The following is a 22,160-nucleotide window of genomic DNA, read 5'->3' as shown; positions in this document are numbered from 1 at the left end:
CTATGTATGGGGGAAGGTATGTAAAAATTAATGGATTTGAGTGTCTCAGAAATAAACAAATATTTTTTAGGAAAATATAATTTGATTACTTTAAAGTAGGCCATTTTAATATTACATTAATTTTCCAGTTTGGGTAAAAAAAATGTAAATAAGGTTAGAGATTTGTTTATCCATAAGGCTCGCAGTAAGCACATTAATTTTCCAATTTTGATTTTAAAAAAATGTAGATTCAAGTTAGAGATTTGTTTATCCATAATGCTGCACGCAGTAACTTCATTAATTTTCCAATTTTGATAAAAAAAAATGTAGACAAAGTTAGGGATTTGTTTATCCATAATGCTGCACGCAGTAACTACATTAATTTTCCAATTTTGATAAAAAAATGTAGATAAAGTTAGGGATTTGTTTATCCATAGTGCTGCACGCAGTAACTACATTAATTTTCCAATTTTGATAAAAAAAATGTAGATAAAGTTAGGGATTTGTTTATCCATAGTGCTGCACGCAGTAACTACATTAATTTTCCAATTTTGATAAAAAAAAATGTAGACAAAGTTAGGGATTTGTTTATCCATAATGCTGCACGTAGTAACTACATTAATTTTCCAATTTTGATAAAAAAATTGTAGATAAAGTTAGGGATTTGTTTATCCATAATGCTGCACGCAGTAACTACATTAATTTTCCAATTCTGATAAAAAAAATGTAGATAAAGTTAGGGATTTGTTTATCCATAGTGCTGCACGCAGTAACTACATTAATTTTTCCAATTTTGATAAAAAAAAATTGTAGATAAAGTTAGGGATTTGTTTATCCATAATGCTGCACGCAGTAACTACATTAATTTTCCAATTTTGATAAAAAAATGTAGATAAAGTTAGGGATTTGTTTATCCATAATGCTGCACGCAGTAACTACATTAATTTTTCCAATTTTGATAAAAAAATGTAGATAAAGTTAGAGATTTGTTTATCCATAATGCTGCACGCACTAACTACATTAATTTTTCCAATTTTGATAAAAAAAATGTAGACAAAGTTAGGGATTTGTTTATCCATAATGCTGCACGTAGTAACTACATTAATTTTCCAATTTTGATAAAAAAATTGTAGATAAAGTTGGGGATTTGTTTATCCATAGTGCTGCACGCAGTAACTACATTAATTTTCCAATTTTGATAAAAAAAAATGTAGACAAAGTTAGGGATTTGTTTATCCATAATGCTGCACGCAGTAACTACATTAATTTTCCAATTTTGATAAAAAAATGTAGATAAAGTTAGGGATTTGTTTATCCATAGTGCTGCACGCAGTAACTACATTAATTTTCCAATTCTGATAAAAAAAATGTAGATAAAGTTAGAAATTTGTTTATCCATAATGCTGCACACAGTAACTACATTAAATTTTCAATTTTAGTAAAAACAATGGAGATAAAATTAGGGATTTGTTTATCCATAATGCCGTACGCAGTAAATTCCGAGGGACGCTGTTACAGTGAGCACATTAAAAATGAAAAGTAGTCATGGCTATACTAGTGGTAACTATCACAATGTCATTTCTTTTAAAAAAACCTACATTTCAATAAGAGTACATGTTAATCTTAGCATTACGATACCTAATAAGATATCTTCATTTCTAGTACGCTGTGACTTGAATTTGGCCCATCCTTATCGTTATCTGTGCTATTCCTTAGGCCTCGAATCACCTATACAGAGGAATATTAATGCGCAAACGAGTACGCGAAACCGTAGTCTGAATGACGATTCGTCTTTGCTTCCCCGTGATGGGCTGGTTCTTGTATTAGGCTGGTACAGAGTTCAACAGTTAGAAGGAAAACGTTCGACGTGAACTTTGCAGTGAGTTTGCGAGGGTTTGCCTTTGTGAGTAAGACGAAACCAATCACTACCTGAACGAATCCATTCTTTTAAAAATTTAGGGATGCTCGCTCTCTGAACGCGATGACGAAAAGGAAAACGACGCGAGTATTTTTTAAATTTTAAGAACCTGGCGCTAAATGCTAGGGAAAAGAATGCGCAAGATAATACGGTATTTATTACTTTTATTTTATTGGCTGGGTTACTATAGGAATATTACTGTGAATCACAAAATGAATGTTTTCGTTTCTAAGGCCTAAACTTAGTGCAGTCTCTCACATTTGCCCATTTCCATGATTTCAGATTAATCTTCATTTTCCAGGAAAACAGCTCATTCTCATTCCAGCACGTTAATGAATATGCGTAAAGTCTCTTATAATACTTTATGTATATACCTATTTCGTTAACACGATTTTCACTCTAAACATTTACAAAATTATGTTACGTACTTGGCCATCGTGTATAGTGCACAATAACAACCTATTTATTCATGACCCCCCCCCCGAATAAAATAAATTATGAAGCCGGGCCGGTCAGTTCAGTTACAGTATATCGCACTCTATACCCTCGCTTGACCCTGTCCGACATAGGCCTCCTCGTGGCTCCCACTGGTAATGTCGCTGGGTTGATTATATCAGACACCATCCGTGGGTGTTCGACTGGTTGGAATTTCCGAAACCGACCATGTTACGGGAGGAGACCCAGGGCTGTGTTCAGTAAACTGTCAACACAGCCTCAGCTTCTGGGGTAAAATAAGCAGTCTTCACAGGACTAGAGCTATCGTCCATTCGGTGGTAGGTTCGGGCTTGACAGCGACCGTACTGGAACTGACTGTCTACCCCTTGGTTGTTGGAACGTTGTATCGTCAGATATCGCAGGTTGTCCCTCTACTTGGTCAAACACTTACGGACGGTGTCTGACTTTGTATGAGCGTTGACTTTTTATAAGCATTGTTTTATTAACCCACACTTTGCCCTCTCGGATAAACCGTGTAAAGCGGTCGCTAGCTAAGACAGGTCTGGGAGCCCTTTCCTCCGCTGCACTGTATATCGGTCTCCCCCGGGGGGGTAGGGTCGACTGGGAGTAATCCCAGCGTTCTGGCTCGATCACTACCTTAACAGACTCGACTTCTGGAGGAAACTATGGATTTTGGGCTGTCCTGCTCCGAGAACTTAATCTCACTGCAGGTCCACTCTCCCTTTGGGCACGTCGTGGAGGTTCAACCTCCACTATTACCCTCCAGAAGAGCAGCGCACCACCTGGGGACAGGCCCCAGGCAGCACCGGTCGTCTAATGCTCCTACCACTCGCTTGGGCGAGCCCGTCGCAGCGGGACATTACCCAGCGACCCCGAGGGAGACCCCAGGGTTACTAGTACCACGCCGCGCTAGGACGTGCCAGACTCCGGGGCCGGCCAATAAGTGACCTTTCCCAGAGCCTTCAGAACCACCAAGTTCATAAATTTTATACCCCCGTGGCCGAGACTGCCTAGGTACAGATCCTAGCCAGTAGCTTCGCAGAGTTCTCTACGTCGACCCCCGGGGGGGGGGTCTGGAGGAAAACTTAACAGGCTTTACAGTGACTATAAGATATATATATCTTTTTATAGAACCATTGTTTGTTCGATGGTAGGTCAGGCTAGGCAGGCACCGTACTGGTACTGTCTTGTTTGCTTCTTGGTTGTGGGGACGCTATATGGTTAGATTTCGAAGATGGTCCTTGGGGGCTTGGCTTCCCTTGGTCAACACTGGGGGACGTTCAATGTCTAACATGCATTCTGAGTTTTTTCGGTAGATCGTTGCATTCCATCGTTGTTGTAAGCGTTACAAAACCCAGACTCTGTGAAACTGAAACTGCTTCCCCCGTTGACTGGAGGGGGGTTATGCCTCCTTGGCTCGGCCTAGGGGGTGGGGCAATTACCCTTGTAAGGCAGCCTCGAGCTTGCCAGGTCTGGGTGCCCCTTCCTTCTAGTGTGTTGATGTTGTCGTTAGTACGACGTCGTGCTCCAAAGTGTTCAGTCAGTAGATTGCATGAATTACGTTTTGAAAGATTTTTAGGAGAATATTAACAAAAATGGGATTGTATTATTAATTAGCTTTGTCCGTTTCGAGAGTAATGACATCGAAATTATATTTCGGTCCCGAGCTGTGCCCGAAAGTAAGAAAACCCCTTTCAGAAGAAAATTTACTTCTTTGGAGATGAGAATAACGAATTTTTAATTCTTTGTTGAAAGGAAAAAAGACATCTCCCGCTGCAAAAACTATAAACAGAAATGAGACAGCATTTAGAACCCTTAAAAAGAATATTTTGTTTTTAAAACTTTTCAGGACGCATCCCTGTACTTAGTATTGATTGTTAGTTTCGTATAACTCGTTTTCAAACGACACGGTAATTTCTAGGAACCAATCTACCGTGTACCTGTACATTAAATTTCCAAACATGCGAAATGACTTCAGTATTACTTTTAGTATGGGAAACCTACCATAATAAACTCTGTCATTATAGTTCCGGTTTAAAAAAAAGATAACACTCGTAGAAATGAGTGAGTAGAAATAATACATTAATCGCGGGTTATTAACTCGATATCATACACAAAAATGAAAAACAAAAGGAACCACGCCGGCGTAATCACATATTTACTCAGCATAACTTTCTCTTTCATATCCAAGACACACTCGCACAGAAACCAAAAACAACATAAAATAGTATGACCGCTCAACGCAAAACCCAGCCCATCACCACGGTCACGGTCAAGGTGAGTGACCACCACCGTCACAAAGCGCAAAAAAACCTTTTGATCGCCAACTCACACACACATACGCAAAAAGAAATGTAGATATGGAAGTCATAAATAAACTGTGTGTCAGTGTGACGATAGAAAGTGCCCAGTGATTGTTTACCAAAACACGCAGCAGGTATAACAATGGAAACAGATCTGGCGATTCCTGTTCACCAGCCGGCAAAGAAAGGCTTAATCCGTCTTTCCTCCCCCTGTTGGAAATTCCGAGGGTTGTTCTGTCTGCATGCAGAAAAGCGATGCAGAAAGTTCAAGTACCCAATAAGAATAGAAGAGGGCTTTTATTAAGCAGGTTCAGACTTTCCGGAGTTTTGAAAGTGATTTGAATGTTGATAGAGCATTTAGATGACGCCCATGCGCTGTAGCGATTCGAAAAGGGCAATAATAGATCCTTACTGAGCTCACGTCATGGTGTCTCGCATTTGATTGAGGGTGGTTTAGTGATAGAAATTTCAGCTGAATGAATGCAATAAATTCTGAAATATTATTGGAGACTTTATCACTCTCATAGAATTGTTAGTCACGTGCGCGGCTAGGTTTCTAAAAGAGTTAGCATATTTCCTCGCTGGCCCTTTCCCTTTTTAGTCCAAAGGGATTTGAATCCCGAAGGACTATTCGTTTCGTTTTGGCATCTTGCGTCGGATTCATAAACGTCGGTTCACTTTTCAAACTGTTGCCACAAAATGTTAGAGTCCTGCATTATATTTGAAGAAATTAAATAATGAAAAATCTGCATAAATGTATGTATATTTCTCGTATTGTGATAAAACAATGGTACATAGAGTCATCGAATTTTGAATAACGTAATCCTCCAATGAATATGAGCATGTGGAAGACCAAATTTGAAATTTGAAATTTGTTTTATGATCAAATTCCTATTTTTTAAAACTTTGACGAATTTTTGATTAACAAACTCAAGGATTTCAAAGCGAGCAATGGCAACGTTGTGCAAAAAAAACATTTTTATCTCCGGCGCGTGAGTTTTTGTATCGGAAATTCTAAAGATATGCTCGTTTTAAAACTATTTTGCGATATTCCTGTTGAATTGAATTTTATGGTTTAAGTACGAAGAACATGATGTTTAACAAATAAAGATAACGCATAAAACGTTAAAAAAACGTAATTTAATTTGGACGTAATTTAAAATCTGAAACATTTCAGATTTTTTTTTTTTTTTTTTTTTTTTTTTTTTATTTTAATTTTATCGTCCGAAAAATAGCAAAATAGAAGAGCCATTTAAATTCCACAAAATGCGCTTACAGTAAAAACATAACGAATGAAAAGAAATTCTGGAAATGTATAATATTATTTCTTTAATCCATTAACTGCCATGATCCCCCATCTGGGGATTTGTCTTAGTAGCGGAAATTTGGTAACTTTAAATTGGCAACAATGGTTATTTTTTTTACATTATTATTTAAACCTTTTTCAAGCTTTTGCACGAATTGTTGAGTAGTAGCTGTTAAATGAGCTGGAGAGTATTGTTTGCGAGAAGAAGTAAAATTTTGGTGACTTTCAACATTTTCAAAACGCCGATATGTCATATTATTACGGGCATCATATCCAACTCCTGTGTACTACCGTATTCTCTAATGGTTTTAAAATATATTTACTAACTATTTATTGTCAATGCGAATTTGATTTTCCGACGAGAGGCTACTTGAATGTCGATCCCCATTGGGGGCTCATGGCAGATTCCATCTATATTCCATTTATATTCCAACTTCCAGTCTCTATGTGAATCTAGACCCCCAGAAATAAATGTAAATTGAGAGGAAAAAATTTTGCAGTTAACGAGTTGAAAGAAACCTACATTCCAATAAAAATACATACTCACGTTAACATTGCAATATCTAATAAGACATAATTATCCATAGCTTGAGTATCGCCCGGTTGTCTCCTCTGTTGTTGTGCACTGATATTTCCTAGGCATCAAATCATCCATAAATAGAGAGCCGCCCAAAAGGGATAGTTGTTAGCGACGTATTGTATGAACACTGATTGTTATTTACTATCTAGTATGAATCTTTTCTTATACATATTTCTTTGTTTGCACTTCTTGTATCTACATTGTAACCATTCCGTCGCAGTATGGGGATTAAGTTATATGTATGCACACATAGTTCTCGACATTTAATGTATGGTATGTATATTGTTTCGTATATCCCTCATGATATTCAATGTATGGCATTAATATTGTGTTACACATATTTCCGGCATTTTTATGCAAAACTTATTGGTGTTAAGCTTATATGTGTGCATTCTTAGTGTTGGCATTTAATGTAAGGTTTGCACACTGATTGTTATTTACTGTATGGTATGAATATTGTATTATATATATATATAGCACTCATAGTCCTAGGCATTTAATGTAGGGTATACATATTGTATAGTGTATACTTCAGGATATTCAATATATAATATTATTATTGTCTTAATATCTTTTTGGTTTTTTTTATGCACAATTTTTGGGTATTAAGTTTATATGTGTGCATTCCCAGTCTTGGGTATTTAAAGTCTCGTATGACTATCGTACTGTGTACACTTATTATTATTTAAAGTATGGTATGAATATTATATTATCTATATTTCTGGTATCCTTCTGATTTCGTATTATATATTTTTCTATTTATTTCTTATTGTTATTTTTATGCATAATGTATTTAACTGCAGTCTATGTATTCTTTTATATGTATCAACCAGGAAAACAAACACCTCTGATCTTTTCGCATATATATATTTATGTGTACCACAATGTTTCTCTGCAATGTACTTATTAATATAATAGGTATATTCCCTGTATGCGTATCGTCTACATATGTATACTCCTATTATTTTTGTGTATTTTATTGATAATGCATACATATCTGTATATTCATCGTTCTGGTACTTACCTACTTAAGTGTTGTATTTGTTCATCACATATTCACTGCAGGTACTTATTGTATTGGTCCCACTTGCAATACTATCTGTATCTGCACTAAATATATATGCTTTAAATCTCTGTGTAAATAATAGTATATATATATTGCTTATTGTAAAAGACAAAATATATTACATCAACATGGTCTTGTACTTACAATTTTAAATATATCCTCACTATGTTTATACATTGGAACTATTGTTTTAGTACACACATTACCTGCACTGTATTTTTAATTTATTATTTCTATTGCACTGTTGGAATTGAAAGTATACCGTCGATATATACCATCTATATTGTACTTATAGTGATGTGTATGTTTTATATATTGCATTTGAACAAAACCGGCTACCCACTTGGATTGTTAATTTCCAACCTTTAATGCCCTTGGTACTTCAATACTTGTAATGCTATTTGTAACGTTCATGCCTTCTTGGTTCCGTTCCCCCATGTTAAAACCTTTATGTTATTATAATTCTTCTTGTATTCCATATTTATTTATAATTCCATATTTATTGTATTTAATTATTATCATATAGTTACTTACTATTTCAACCATTTCTTATTATATCTGGCTAACTTAAGCATATTTAATATTATCTCATATAATATTTATGTTTATTATTTCTTTTGTTATTATTAACCCTTGTTTAGACATGTAATTTTTATTTGATTTTTAATAAATTCCCAGTGGCTCTTTGGGTAGTGAACGGCTTGGGGGCCTGGATCCGACGTTGGGCTTCGGCGCCGGGGGGGGGGTTCTCATGTGTAGATCTCCTCTTTTTGGTGTTGTCTCTAGACAGGGGTGGACGCGGTGCTATACCGATTAACCTAATGGTAAAGGGACAGTGCCCGCGTCCTCCGTCACTTGTCACGTGTTATCGACGCTGACTGCCGTACCGCAATGCCTGAGTACGAATTTTGGAAAAGGCGTGGATGTTTGTAAATGTATAGTTTCTGAGCGGCATGGAGGCACCTTTAAATATGCGGCGAGCCGGAAGTCCTTTCGAGAGGTTGGTGGTAGGGAAAGATCGTTCTGTCACCTATATGGTGCTCAAGGCTCTTGACAACGACAGGTGTAGTCTTGCACTCCTTGCCACTAATAATTTCGTGGGCTTATTGATGTTATTTTCAGGCAAGTAAGATAAGTCACAACAATAACAACAATATAAATAAAGTAGATGAATGGGCAGCCGACTCGGCGAAATGTTTCCTTCAGGATTTAAACTCGGCTCGTCGGTACGGCAGTCAGGGTCACTAACTATTGAACTGGCTGGACGGTGCCCTTATTACTCGGGTTCGAATCCCGGAGAAGGCGTGGATGTTTATGAGTTTATATTGCCTCTAGGGAAGGGGGACACTTAAAATACCGGCGAGACTAAAGTTCCGTCAAATAGTTTGGCGGCAGGTGAATGCCACGCATCCGTCTCCCGGGGCGTACTCCATCAAAACTAGGGCAGGGTTGTACAGTTAATACAGTGGTATTCTGTTTGTACGAACAATTATGAAATTCTGGTTTTCTCGCCTATACTCCCTTTCATTTCTGGCTGCTGTGTCTGCTCTTTCAAAACAACATTTATTTTATTACGGCAAATTTTTACTGAGAACAAACAGATAGACTTCATTTTAAATTATACGGTGAAAATATTATTACCCTCTGTGCTTCTCAAAGATTTTGCATTAATAAAATAAATCCTGCGCAGAGGAAATCTATTATGTACAACAGAAATCCTTTCCAGGTAGGTGAATATGATGACCATACGGATGTCCGGCGTGGGGGAGAATATCGGTTTGCAGCTTCTCATTGTATAACTGAGACAGACTGTGAAAAGAAATAAAAGTTAAATGAATACAATTCGGTACTTCAGACGGAGGCCACCGTTGTTAACTTTGCTTTAACGTAGAGAAAAATATACCTAAAAATCGGGAGTACAATCAATATATTATACAGGAAAAGTCCAAACACGAGAGATCCGGTGATCTTGGTGGCCAAGCTATGGGACCCCACTGACCAATTCATCGCCCTGGAAATTTTGTGATTTGCATAACCAGCCACCACGGTAGAAAATGCCGTTGGGTGAGAGGACCGACACTTTTTATACCATTTATTTACAATGCCACCTAGCAGATCGCCGTTTGAGTTCCGACCATACATTCTCTATGATAAATATCGCTCGTATAGTTGATGAATGAATATCACCCCCTAAAGTTTTGCCCTCTTGTTCAAAGTCATCCTGTATATTAACTTAACTTATTAACATCCTGTTTATTAACTTCATAAGCACTCTCCTGCATGGACCAGTCAAACAAACTAAGATTTTATATCAAAGGACTTTATTTTGAATTCCTGGGGAGGCATGTAATTCATCCGATTGGAGCACATGCGCATTTTACTAGATATGAGAGGGACCGTAGATTATAGTCAAGACACGTATATCGATTTCGAGGACAAACATAGTATACTGATATCGGGGGCAAACAGATACAGGCCCCTCTTCATCAGAGCTAAGGAATCTGCAACAAACGGAAAGGCACAGTTGTATTTATACCCAAAAGGAGTAAAGCGAACGAGAATGTAACGCCATCTGCCGGCAGAAATAGTAATTAGAATTTAAAAATTAAGTTAATAGAATTTTAAAAGCGTTACAAAGGACTGAATGGGAATTAAAGTCATTAATTAAACAAAATAAAATCTTTGTGAATGTGAAAAGCTTCAAAGAAATCCAATTCGCCAATTGTTGAATCTTTTTGAATAATTTTTGCAGACTCAACATTCTCATTAAATTTCTAACTGCGATGAGGTAAAACTTCTTAATTTCACTTTTTCAGATCCAAGATTCGTGTTCCTTGATGCAAAACTTTAACGCTCTTTTAGTTTGAGTCGATATATCGTAAACTACACAGACAATATATGCTATAAATTCCCCCAAAATTAAAATCAGAAATGGAATCTTAAAAAACCGGACCATGGATTTTATTGACAAAGAAGGAACTGTTTGCCTTCGAAATTGATACAGGCTTGACTAAAATCTACGGCAATCACAAAGTTTCTGCTTTGTTAATTTTACATTTATTTGTAAGAAATCTGTTCAACAAATCTATTGAATATCAAATGCTAAATTACAATAAACAATGAAATTAAACATAACCAAACTTACCAGGATTGTACTTTGAATTAAACAGAGAATTTGAATTAAACATTTTCTTAAATTTTTTAGCCTTAAAATCTAAAAATTACTCCTAATATCATATGCTGCAAATATTTTAAAGCCAGATGTATATTTGTCGGATATAAAATATGGTACATATTTAATAAAAAGATTTAAAACCTAAATACACAGTTCCTGTTATTTAGTTTTTAAATGTTTATTATTTTAGAATTCGTCGTTATTAAGGTAGTTACTTTTAAACAAAAAGCAAAGTATACGAACTAGATAACAATTATTACGATTTTTGCTTTGCTCTATGAAGCATGAAATTACAGCCTTAACATAAAAATGAAGAAAATGGTTCAAAATTAAGTTTTTAAAAAATAAACCTTTAAATGAGTAAGTGCAGTGCATTATTCCAATTTTGCGATGATTACTTTAATTTATACGACCTTGAGTACAGATTATTGTGAAGGGAAATGAAGTAAATAATGATTAAAAATAATTTTTAGGTTATGTGCTGGAAAAATGATAGAGTTAAACCTTTAAAGATCATTCAAAAGGACAAAATGATGTAATATTAATCAAAGTTTGTCAGATGAACAAAAATTATCAAAAATATAATGCTTCTATTCATAGTCATAAATATACATATTTTAGATATTAGAATATTTAGTAGATATTAGATATTAGAATATTTAGTAGATATTAGAATATTTTTAGATATTAGATATTAGAATATTTATAATTTCATTTTAAATGAAAAATTACTAGAAAAATTTTGAGTAAAGAACTCATTTTGAATCCCTAAATAAAGCGGCTTTAATTGAGATTTTAATAAGCACATTTAGAATTCAGAGTAAGAATCATATTTAATCATATTTCATGCTTATTTACTTCTGAGTTATTGCTGTTGAATTCAGATGTATTTTACTTTTTCATATGTATTTTAATTCATATGTATTTTACTTTTTCAATATAGAATTCTGCAGTTAAAACGAAAGAGATGAAATTAACTACAATATTTATATATTGGTTTTAAAAACATGTTTACATTTCTCAAAATGAAAATAAATTCTACAGTAAAAATGATGATTAAATTGACAAAATATGCAATTTTAGAAAGGAAATGTTATAAAACGAAAACTAGGTATCATTAAAAATAAAATGCTATTTGTTTTTAATAAAAATATTAAAAAACTCTTCATTCAGGTCAGTAAAGGAGGCGAAAAATAAAACAGGATAATTTCTAATTACAGTATTTATTTATTCATCATTCTTACCACAGTATTTAAAAGACTTACAGTACAAAAAAAAATAGGATAGATTTAGGTTATAACTGAGGTCGAAAAAAAATCCTGAGAGTTACAACAATAAATAAATAAATGACGACAAATGCTAAACTAATTACTTTGGCTTAGTTCATGTAACACTGGAAAGATGGCAGCACCAGACAGCTTCAAAATGTTTTTTCTCTTTGGTAACAGATCTGATAATATAACTAATAATTGCATATAATAATAATTATAATAATCTTTTCAATTCCTTCAAGAAAATATTGATTTTTTTCAAATATAACTCCTGTTTTATACAAGCATATTTTATAGTTTTCGTCCTCATCGCGCTCAGTTCATTGCGCTTAACATTTAAGAATGTTGTGCTATTTTCAGATTCATCAAACATTCGTCTATATTTTCCAACTTAAAAGAGTAAATTTCTTTCACGAAAGCTAGGTCAATAGCTCTCAAATTATTTCAGTGCTGCCATCTATCAGGAAAAAGCAGAAATACTTTGTCTTTAGTTCATGTTAAACATGGAAGATGGCAGCACCATTCGTGAAGGAAAGACTTTCAAATGTTTTTTCTGCGGGAAAACGGAAGTAAAATAAAAAAGTAGCATTCCTTAGATGAAATTCAAACTATTATATAATATCAATCATTATTAAATGATTGATATTATATAATAATTAATCAAACAGGTTAGCAACAAATTTTATAAACATTTTACTTAACATTATTAAAAGTATTAGCTTTATGTTATGTCAAATTATATATAATTTAATGTACTTAATAATTTAATAATAATGCATTTAATTCATGCATCACGTCCACAAAGGTCGTTATTCGGCCTCACAAAGTATAAAATGAATATAAGGAATTGAGAAATAACGATTTATGACATGCTGTGGTTGCTATGGTATTATATCAATTTTCTGTTAATTTCTTTTAGAAATCGTTCACTCTTTAGAATTCAGATAAGAATACTTTCGAATAACTTAAAATAAAGCTAAAATCTATTCATAAGGAAGATTAAAAAAATTCTTAAATGGCATTATAAAACGCTGCTTCGCAGTCTAAACTCCTCTCGCGAAGAACGGATTTTGTGGACACAGTTTGTCGCACTTGCTATAGTAAAATCACAAAGTAAAAAAAAAATATGCAAGCTTTATGATTTTATATTATTCCTATACAGGCCTTTTTTTAAAATTATTTACAAACACATACATGTTTCGAGAGTATTTGAGCTAATGCTACATTGGGCTAAAAATGTTTAAAATCAGCATATCTTTAGAATTTCCAATAGACAGTCTTCTGCACTGGAGATAAAAATGTTTTATTTCTTACATTGTTGCTGAAATTGTTGAATTTTCAAGAGAAATTCGTTAATGTTTTACAATATATGAAATAGATAATAAAAGAAATTCGAAATTCAGGCTTTCACGTGCTCCTATTCCAGTAGAGAACTACTTTATTCAAAATTTCATGGCTCTAGGTATCCTTGTTTTTTCACAATGCGAGAAACATACATACATTTATGCAGATTTTTCATTACTTAATTTCTTTAAACAAAATATAGGGCAATAATATTTGGTGGCAACTACTTGAAAAGTGATTCGACGCAAAATGCCGTTTGGAGACTAATAGCCCTTCTGGCTAGCCCCCATTTGGGTTACAAATAAGCCAAATTTCCCGTTCGCCTTGTTCTTTTTCACGTTGACACAGCGATGTGTTTACGCTTAAGAAAACATCATACAATTGTACAAACTTGGCATCGCGCAAACTTAGGCAAAGGTGGCTAATGGTGGCAAAGGATCTAATGATTTTTTCTCTTGAGGGATTTTCTGGCAAAATTCTGTACTCCTAGAGAAATTTTTCCCGCACTTTCTCCCATTACTGGCAAATTTCACAAGCACACACTTCAAAGTTGATTTTACGGCAAAAATATCGCGAATTATCAATAAAAATTGTTGAAATCAAGAATGCAACAAAAAGAAAGTATACGAAAATAGTGAACTTTGCTTAACTGAAAGAGAGTTGTGAGTGTGGTTTGTCTGAAGGATTGTTATGAAATGGTTGCTTAAAGAATGGTTACGTGTGTGGTTAATACAGCTTTGCCCATTCTGAAGATTTGGCGACATCTACTGAAGTGGTTGCAAATAATACGTAAGTACTAATTTTCGTGGAGACGGTGTACGGATGCATTTTGAAAATCCTTAAAAAATACTGCTCTTATTCTTTCGTTGATGCAAAAGAATTGCTAGGTAAAGTATTTTAAATATGGTGAAGCATACGGGGGCTAAATGTCAAAAGGCAAACATGCTTTCGTGGAGGAGTTTAAAGAGAAATTAGCAGTATTCGTGTAGACGTAGGGAAAACCACAAAAATCAACCATGCCGCCAGCCCGTTTGTCTGGGTTCGAACTCGGGTCTATTCAACTCGAATTCGAACCCAGACATAAATTAGTAAGTTATAGTCAAAACATTAATTTATAAGCGGGTACACTGATATTTCAAGCTGTAAGACATAGTATGTTCGGAGTCCAGAAGTTTAATGAATGACATGAAATTGCTCAAAATATTATCTACATTAGCGTAAATTTTAAATAAAGCTTGTTCTTTTCAAAGGCTATTGATATAGGTCCATCTTCTTCAGGAAGGGTAATGTATCTTTTTTCGGAGGGGGGGGGGGATTGAAAGAAATGGTGATATAAAGTGGCAAGTGCATAGCTATGTTTATTGAGAGAAAAGTTAGTTAAAACTTCAGTCATAATTAATATTTTCTTAGCTTTTTAAAAGTTAGAGAAAACCTCGATAGGGAGTGAAATTATAAATTTGTGTAGCTGTGAAAACTGGAATATTTCTCGAAAAATTAAGTTATAAATTAGTAACAGATTTACAAATTGGTTATGTATACATGTATTGTTAATGCACAAACTAATAAAAATTAGAAATTAGAAATTTACAAAAAATATTTTTTATAAATTTTTTATTTGTCGTTTTTACAAGTAAAAAATGATAAAAAAAATTAATAAAGAAGTAAGTAAATTTTTAGACTAAACTTTTACAGGGTTATGTAATTCAACAACTGAAGAAGTTTCGTGGGTAATTTCAGCATAACTTAAGTCAAAATCGTAGTTTAATTGTCAGCTATTGAATATTTATTTATTTCTCCTTTTCGAAAACGGACTTATTGCTGTTTAGTACCGCTAAAATGAAGGATCGTGTTCACCTCAAATTAGCCGATTTTGTAGTTAGATATACAAATAGATTATCCACGAAACTTCTTCAGTTGTCGAATGACATATCCCTGAAAAATTTTAGTCTAAAATATTTACTCACTTCTTTATTAATTTATTATCATTTCTTACTTGTAAAAACGATAAATAAAAAAAATTAATAAAAAATATTTTTTTGTAAATTATTAATTTATAATTTTTATTAATTTGTGCATTAACAATCCATGTATACATAACCAATTTATAAATCTATTCTAAAGTGAAGGATTGTGTTCACATCAAATTAGCCGATTTTGCAGTTAGCTAATGATTTTAATCTGCTAATCTTCATATGTAATTCGCAATACCGAGTTTGTGCAATTCTCTTATTTTTAAACCAAAATCAGTCCATGTACACAGCGATCTGTTTTGGTTTAAAAATAAGAGAATTGCAAAAACTCGGTATTGCGCGCCTCCTATGGTGATTAGTAGATAATAATTATTATCTAACACATTCATTTAAAATGAAGAAGTATCAAATCTTACCTTGCAGCGATGTGCAGAACTGTTGCTCCGTCTTTGTCCCTGTCCCACAACGTACAATCCGTATTCCTCAACAGCCAGACGAGAGCCGGTAGTTTACCCATTGCGGCTGCATCATGGGCCGGGGTAGCTCCCACAAACGATCTTACATTCGCTCGCATCGAACATTTATTGATGAGAAATTCGAGCACTTTCACGTGACCCCCTCGGGCAGCATAGTGGACACAGGTGGCTCCGAAGTCATCGTGTAGGCCTTGTAGCAGCTCCTGCTTCTTTTTCAGAAGCTGCAGGCCTTGGAGATCTCCTTCGCGGGCAGCAACGAGAGCTCTGTGGATGAGTGGCACTTCAGGCATGGCGCCGGGAGGGTAGGGCGGATGATAGTGAGGATGATGAGCCCAGCAAAGGGGCGGAGGTGGATAAGGATCTGTAAAGGAAGACATATTCAACATTTATTTTACATTCAGTGGGAAAACGTTCTTAAATGCACTATTAGAAACACATTAAAACACAAATTTTATATTCATTTCACACTCAAAGCAACTAGAATTTTGTGAGACAAGAAAAGCTGGACTTTTTATTAATTTAAACTGAAAAACATAACAAAATTTTCATATTTACTACCGATATAATACAGAAAGATGTACTTCGCTTTTGTTTTTACAGAAAATGGGAAAATTATTAAATTCGCTATTGATAACATACAGAAGGGCAAATTTCGAATTTATTTACTATTCAGAGGAACTCAGAACTGGTAAATACACCACTGGCATGCTATAAAAAGTTGAATTTATATATATATATATATTCAGAGTCAAATAAAACTATCAAATGGATTCCTAATAACAAATAAATAAAATAAAATTCCTGATAATAAATAATAACATTAATTTTACATCCAAAGCAAAGCAAAACTGTGATACGCACTATTGATAACGTCTGCAGGAGGGGGGGAATCACTAAGAGAACAACGCAAAGAGAAAACATTCCAACTCTAAAACATCGTGATATTATAATAGTACTGCTATAAAATAACATTAAAATAACGCACCTGCAAATCATAGCATGATGATTTTTGAGCGCAAGAAGTAATAATAAATGTTTTTACCTCTGTATTTCATTCATTTTTTTGAGTTTACTCATGAAAACCTAGTACTACAACTTTACAAAAATACCTGATGGGAACAACACCAGATGACATTCTTTTACGGCTTATTAAATTATACACACTTTTTGCTGCATTTCACTTAAACTTATTTCCTCGAATTTCGTTAGAGATACATTTCTCATTTAATTAATTCAGTTCTCACTTCGCGAAAAGGCAAAATTACATTAAAATTTAAATCATTTTCATTGAAAATTGTAATACACAGAAAAATTTGAAGCACGAAATGCAGTTAAAAAACACAAAACGATTTTTCTGTTTTTAACTGCAAGAAATAAGCAATTCAACTAGCGGGCAGGAAGGCATATTTTTCGATGCACAAAATTGAAAAGTTTACTTTTCCCAGCAGGCAAGAAGACACTGAATGTGCAGAAACCGACTTAATTCATTACTCTGTCGAGTTTCAAATGTAAACAAATATGGCTGCTACGGTAAGAAAAATTAGGTTTAGCCGCACTTAAAGAACTTTTAAATCGCTGGTAATTCTACAACTATTGCATGCAGATTAAATAAAAGCATAAAAACCTTAAACGGCAGATAAGAACAAAATAATTCAATTATTTTTAAAGCAAAAAGGGCGCAATTTACTAACATATAAAGAAAAGAAAAAAAAAACTGAGCTCACAGAGCCGAGTAACAGAGTGGGTACATACATATATATATTTATACTTTTGGTAAGGCCAATTGGAACCAAAAAGGAAGGTGCGCAACTACATGTTATAGCAGTCCTGTATACAAAATATCAACGTTCTGAGGTTACTCACTTTTGAGTTACGCGAGATACATACATACATACGTACGTACGTACGTACGTACAGACGTCACAGAAAAATCTCTTCTGTATTCATTTTAAATCACTTTTATAATTCCGTTGGGGGAAAATGAGTTCTCTATTCTGTCCTTAAATAGAGATATCACGCAAAAACATCGTTAAACGGCATTCAGTATCGGTCAAAGTGGATATTTTTGTTGAAATATGATACCCAAAATTTTTCGTGATTACAATACTTCCTTTACTTTGTACAAGGAAGTAAAAATATGAATTAAATAATGACCTTAGTTAACTATATAAGTTTATTAAATAATGACATTTAATTGTTAACTGCATCTTTGTTTCTTGCTTTTCGCATAAGTATTCTAAATTTAGTAAATTTAATTCAGCAAGGAGTCGAAATAGCTTAGCCTGAAATAACTTGTAGATAATTATCCCACTCTTTGTTTAGTGTATTCATATATAAATATTCAAAATATAGTAAATTTTGTTTGCCATCAAATAGAAATAACTTTTTACATTAGCGTTTGTTCTGAACATGTGAATAGTTACCATATTCTTTGTTTCAATTATTCGCATAAATATTTTATAATTTAGTAATTTAGTGCAGTGCGAAATCTGAATGAGCGATTATGAAGATCCGAAACAAGCATCTGCATAATTATCATATTTATTATTACAGAGTACATATACATTCTTATTTTAGTAAATTTAATATAGTATATCGTATTTCCTCACGTATTTTCTTAATTTTCTTAACTAATTTCATCGTTCTAAAATCGAGAAAGAGTCATTTACTTTCCTAACAACACGGTTACAGTAAGGACATAACAAATGAAAAGCAGTCATGAATAAACTAATGGTAACTCTCACATTGTTATTGATTTAAAACAAATCTGCATTCCAGTAACAGAACATACTAATGTTAACATTACAATATCTGACCGTAATTCAAGCCAGACACGTCGCACTATAGCTTGTAGGATCTGACCGTTTTTGCTATAATAAATTTTGTTAGATTCCACTAAGGAACCTGTAGACTCCTCGCACAAGCGTAAATGCCAGTATAGAAGAAGGGTAATATAACCCTTTATTATTTGTCAAACTCTGAATACAAGTGCACGTACTTTGTGCTTACAATAACACCTACAACGTGTGATGGTGGTGGAAGAATAGTTATACAATAATTTCAATGATGAAGAGCAGTGCTGGATTAACAATTTAATTTAAGGCTAACTAGGCTGACTCAACAACCTACCCGGTGATATACTTATTAAATGGCCAAAAAGGCATATCAGAAACTCTAACAGCTAGGACAAACTAGTAACCTGCGTTGGCTAGCGAAATCACGCTCTGAATAAACTACAAGATTCGTCTGACTTTATACTCAATTCACTTTAAATTTGCAGCCTGGCGAGGAAAGGGGAGGGGAAAATGAGAAGTTCAGGAAGGATACCAAACTTAAAATAATTTGTTATGCAAAATTAGGAAACCCTACAAGCTCAGTTACCTGGTAAAATCTCAGGGGCATCGGAGGAAAGAAGGAGAAGGGAAACGAATAAAAGCATGGATTTCGAAAGATCGAACACATCAGTCAGCACTAGCTAAGACTACAGTGAGCTGGAACCGTAAGTAACAGAAGTAAGGTGAAATTACATGTTTGGAAAGTTTCATAATGCTGAGAGTATCTGCCATGACTGAGTAATTAAACGAAGAATCTGCACAATAAACTTTAAAAATAATATCAGAAAAAATAAATGTAAAAAATGCTAGTACAAAAATGCAAGCACAAACTGTAAAAATTGGATACACTGAATAAAAATAAATAATAAAAAAAGGGAATACAACTTATTAGTACAATAACCGTCAGAGGGAGAAACTATGTAAGATAGAAGAAGAGAAAAACAATATGAATATATATATTTTTTTTTAATTTTAAGAACCTAGCGTTAAAAAACTAGGGTTAAAAACACGGAAGAAAATACTGTACATTCTTATTTTAAATAACTTTAATGTAGTGTAACTTGCAAACAGTATGCGTTACAATATATGACGTAAAATAGGCTGACTTAATGACAGTACATAAAGTTGCAACGGATATATTATTTTGTCATACACAAAATTTTATTAATTATTAAAATAAATTTTAAATTAAATAAAAAAGAACAAATCATACATTTCTCGTATCCCTTGAAATACTTCTTCAGAAGAATAATCTCCTTCAAAATACGGCTTCCTTGCCTTTTTAACAACATGCTTTCGCTTGCGGAACATCAGCCTCTTCCTCCGGAAAGGATATTATTATTTCTCGGTCTCGTTGGCAACACGAATTAATCCCACGACAACGATCCAACACTCATTACTTACACAAAACTAAAATTCAACTGCTGTCAGTATCCATAAGGCACAAACTAGTACTACGTTATAATAAAACCAAAGGACCCGTTAACGCTTTTCGTACCGCCTAATACCACGGTTAATTTACAAATTAACTTATCGACTTTAATATCTTTAACAATGACCTTGCCAAATTCGAATCTCATTTGGAATTCGGAAGGAAAAATACCACCCTTTTCATGGCTGTTTTAAAATGGGTTCGATTCTAGAATGTAAAGTAGTTCGTATCTCTGTTCTGCCGTGATATTTTATTAGCTATCGGTGTTCCTAATAGCAAAAGAAAGAACGGAACTCGTTACTTGTACCAAGTGACCGCAAGGTGACTGTCAAAAAAGTCGTTCCGACCTTGTCCCGTTAAACTGAACCTCAGTGGCAACACGATTCGGAATTAGAAAATAAATGGAACTAAGAAAGGAAGCGACTGAATACAATGCTGAGGTTTGAAATAATTGGACGATAAAGATTCAGATAGTGGTACGATAACATGTAAATCGATGTTATTTATTCTGTTACAATGTAAAATTACAGACATTATACTTCAAGTGGAGAAGATAAAATCAATTTTCTATTCTTCAGATCATTAACAGCTAGTACTTTCTAGCAGTTTAAGAAATACATTCAAATGTCCGTTATTACTAACAAATGAATGAATTATTATTATTATTATTAATGAAACTTTATAATAACAATAATAAAAATTATTATTTCATTTCGTTAAGTTTCAAAGCGAGCAATGGCAACACTGTTATTATAATGTCATTGTTAAACATTATAATAACAACAATAATAATACTAAATACCCAAAAGAATTATATTATATTATATAAATTATATTACACCCCAAAGAGCATTTTTTTAACGTTTTGTGTGTTACATTTTTTGTTATTAAATACTACGTTCTTCGCACCTAAACCATAAAATTCAATTCAACAGCAATATCCAAAAAAACTTCAAATGAGCATATCTTTAGAATTTCTGATACACAGTCTCGCGCGCTGGAGATAAAAATGCTCCTCCCTGCACAGTGTTTCCATTGCTCACTTTGAAATCCTTAAGTTTCTTAACCCTTTGCGGCACAATGTGTCCGGTCTGGACACACCTAAAAATTTCCTTCTGTACGCACAGAAAAATTGAATGAAAAAGGATTTATAGGTTACTATGAACCTTCTTTATTTATAGTAGATGGCAGCTCAACACAAACCAGTCCATATATAATCAAAATCGTAAAAACAACCTTGTATTTAGCGTAAGTATATTGAATGAATTATTATTATTATTAATAATGAAATATTAATGAAACATTATAATAACAATAATAATAAAAAAATTGTTATTTCATTTCGTTAAGTTTCAAAGCGAGCAATGGCAACACTGTTATTATCGGCAACACTGTTATTATCAACCTTATATTTAGCGTAAGTATATCAATATACTTACGCTAAATACAAGGTTGTTTTTACGACTTTGATTGTCACATTAGCGTGTTTCTCTTCTAGTCCAGTCCATATATTTTAGCCATGTTTTTTAAGACCCTCATTTTTCAAAGAAATCTTCCAGATATTTTTTAGGGTATAAAAGGAATTGTTTGAAAAGAAATTTATATATATATATTTTTTTTTTTGGCTGTATGCTAATCTCCTTATTCTATATTAGTTTTAAATTTTTACCTTTAAATCTTGCCAAAAAACAAACGGCGAACCATAGGTGTGCCCAGACCGGGCTCACCGATCATCTAGGACAACTGAGACTCTATTTTTGTTTCTCCGCATCTTATCGGTCAGTTCATTGACAACAATGCTCGTTTCAGCACTCTTTTCGAAGCTCTATTCAATCAGTGTGCCACTTTGGGCATACCCACAGAATTAAAACGATAAGTGCTATCTTCACAAAATTTTACTCGTGTACTCCTCTAGGCCTAATTAAACTGCCTACCTTTTTTTTTTTTTTTTTTTTTTTTTTTTTTTTTTTTTTTAAATCAAAACTCCGACTTTAAGAGGTAGCGTGCCGGAAAGGGTTAATAGAAAATTCATGTTTTCCAAAACATAAAA

The 22,160-nt window shown here is 33.7% G+C and overlaps 1 protein-coding gene across 5 annotated transcripts in view; it reads right to left on the bottom strand.

The window, feature by feature from the left end:
* The window catches only part of f (espin protein forked), a 487,643-nt gene that overhangs the window by 253,320 nt on the left and 212,163 nt on the right, over nt 1-22,160 (bottom strand). For 3 of the 5 annotated variants that reach the window (XM_085824686.1, XM_085824685.1, XM_085824684.1), the window contains one exon: nt 15,785-16,205. In XM_085824686.1, coding sequence (XP_085680812.1) covers nt 15,785-16,134 — 350 coding nt within the window. In that variant the 5' untranslated portion in view covers nt 16,135-16,205. Of the gene's footprint in view, nt 1-15,784; nt 16,206-19,891; nt 20,127-22,160 lie in introns of those variants that run through there. The other 2 variants (XM_035350867.2, XM_035350868.2) reach the window with 2 other exon arrangements.

This window comes from Stegodyphus dumicola, chromosome 10 (assembly GCF_044657685.1).
Source record: "Stegodyphus dumicola isolate Sdum_Otavi_A_Nest chromosome 10, ASM4465768v1".
Lineage (NCBI taxonomy): Eukaryota > Metazoa > Arthropoda > Arachnida > Araneae > Eresidae > Stegodyphus > Stegodyphus dumicola.
The sequence above is the reverse complement of the archived record's forward strand: the minus strand, read 5'-3'. Positions and strand labels throughout refer to the sequence as shown.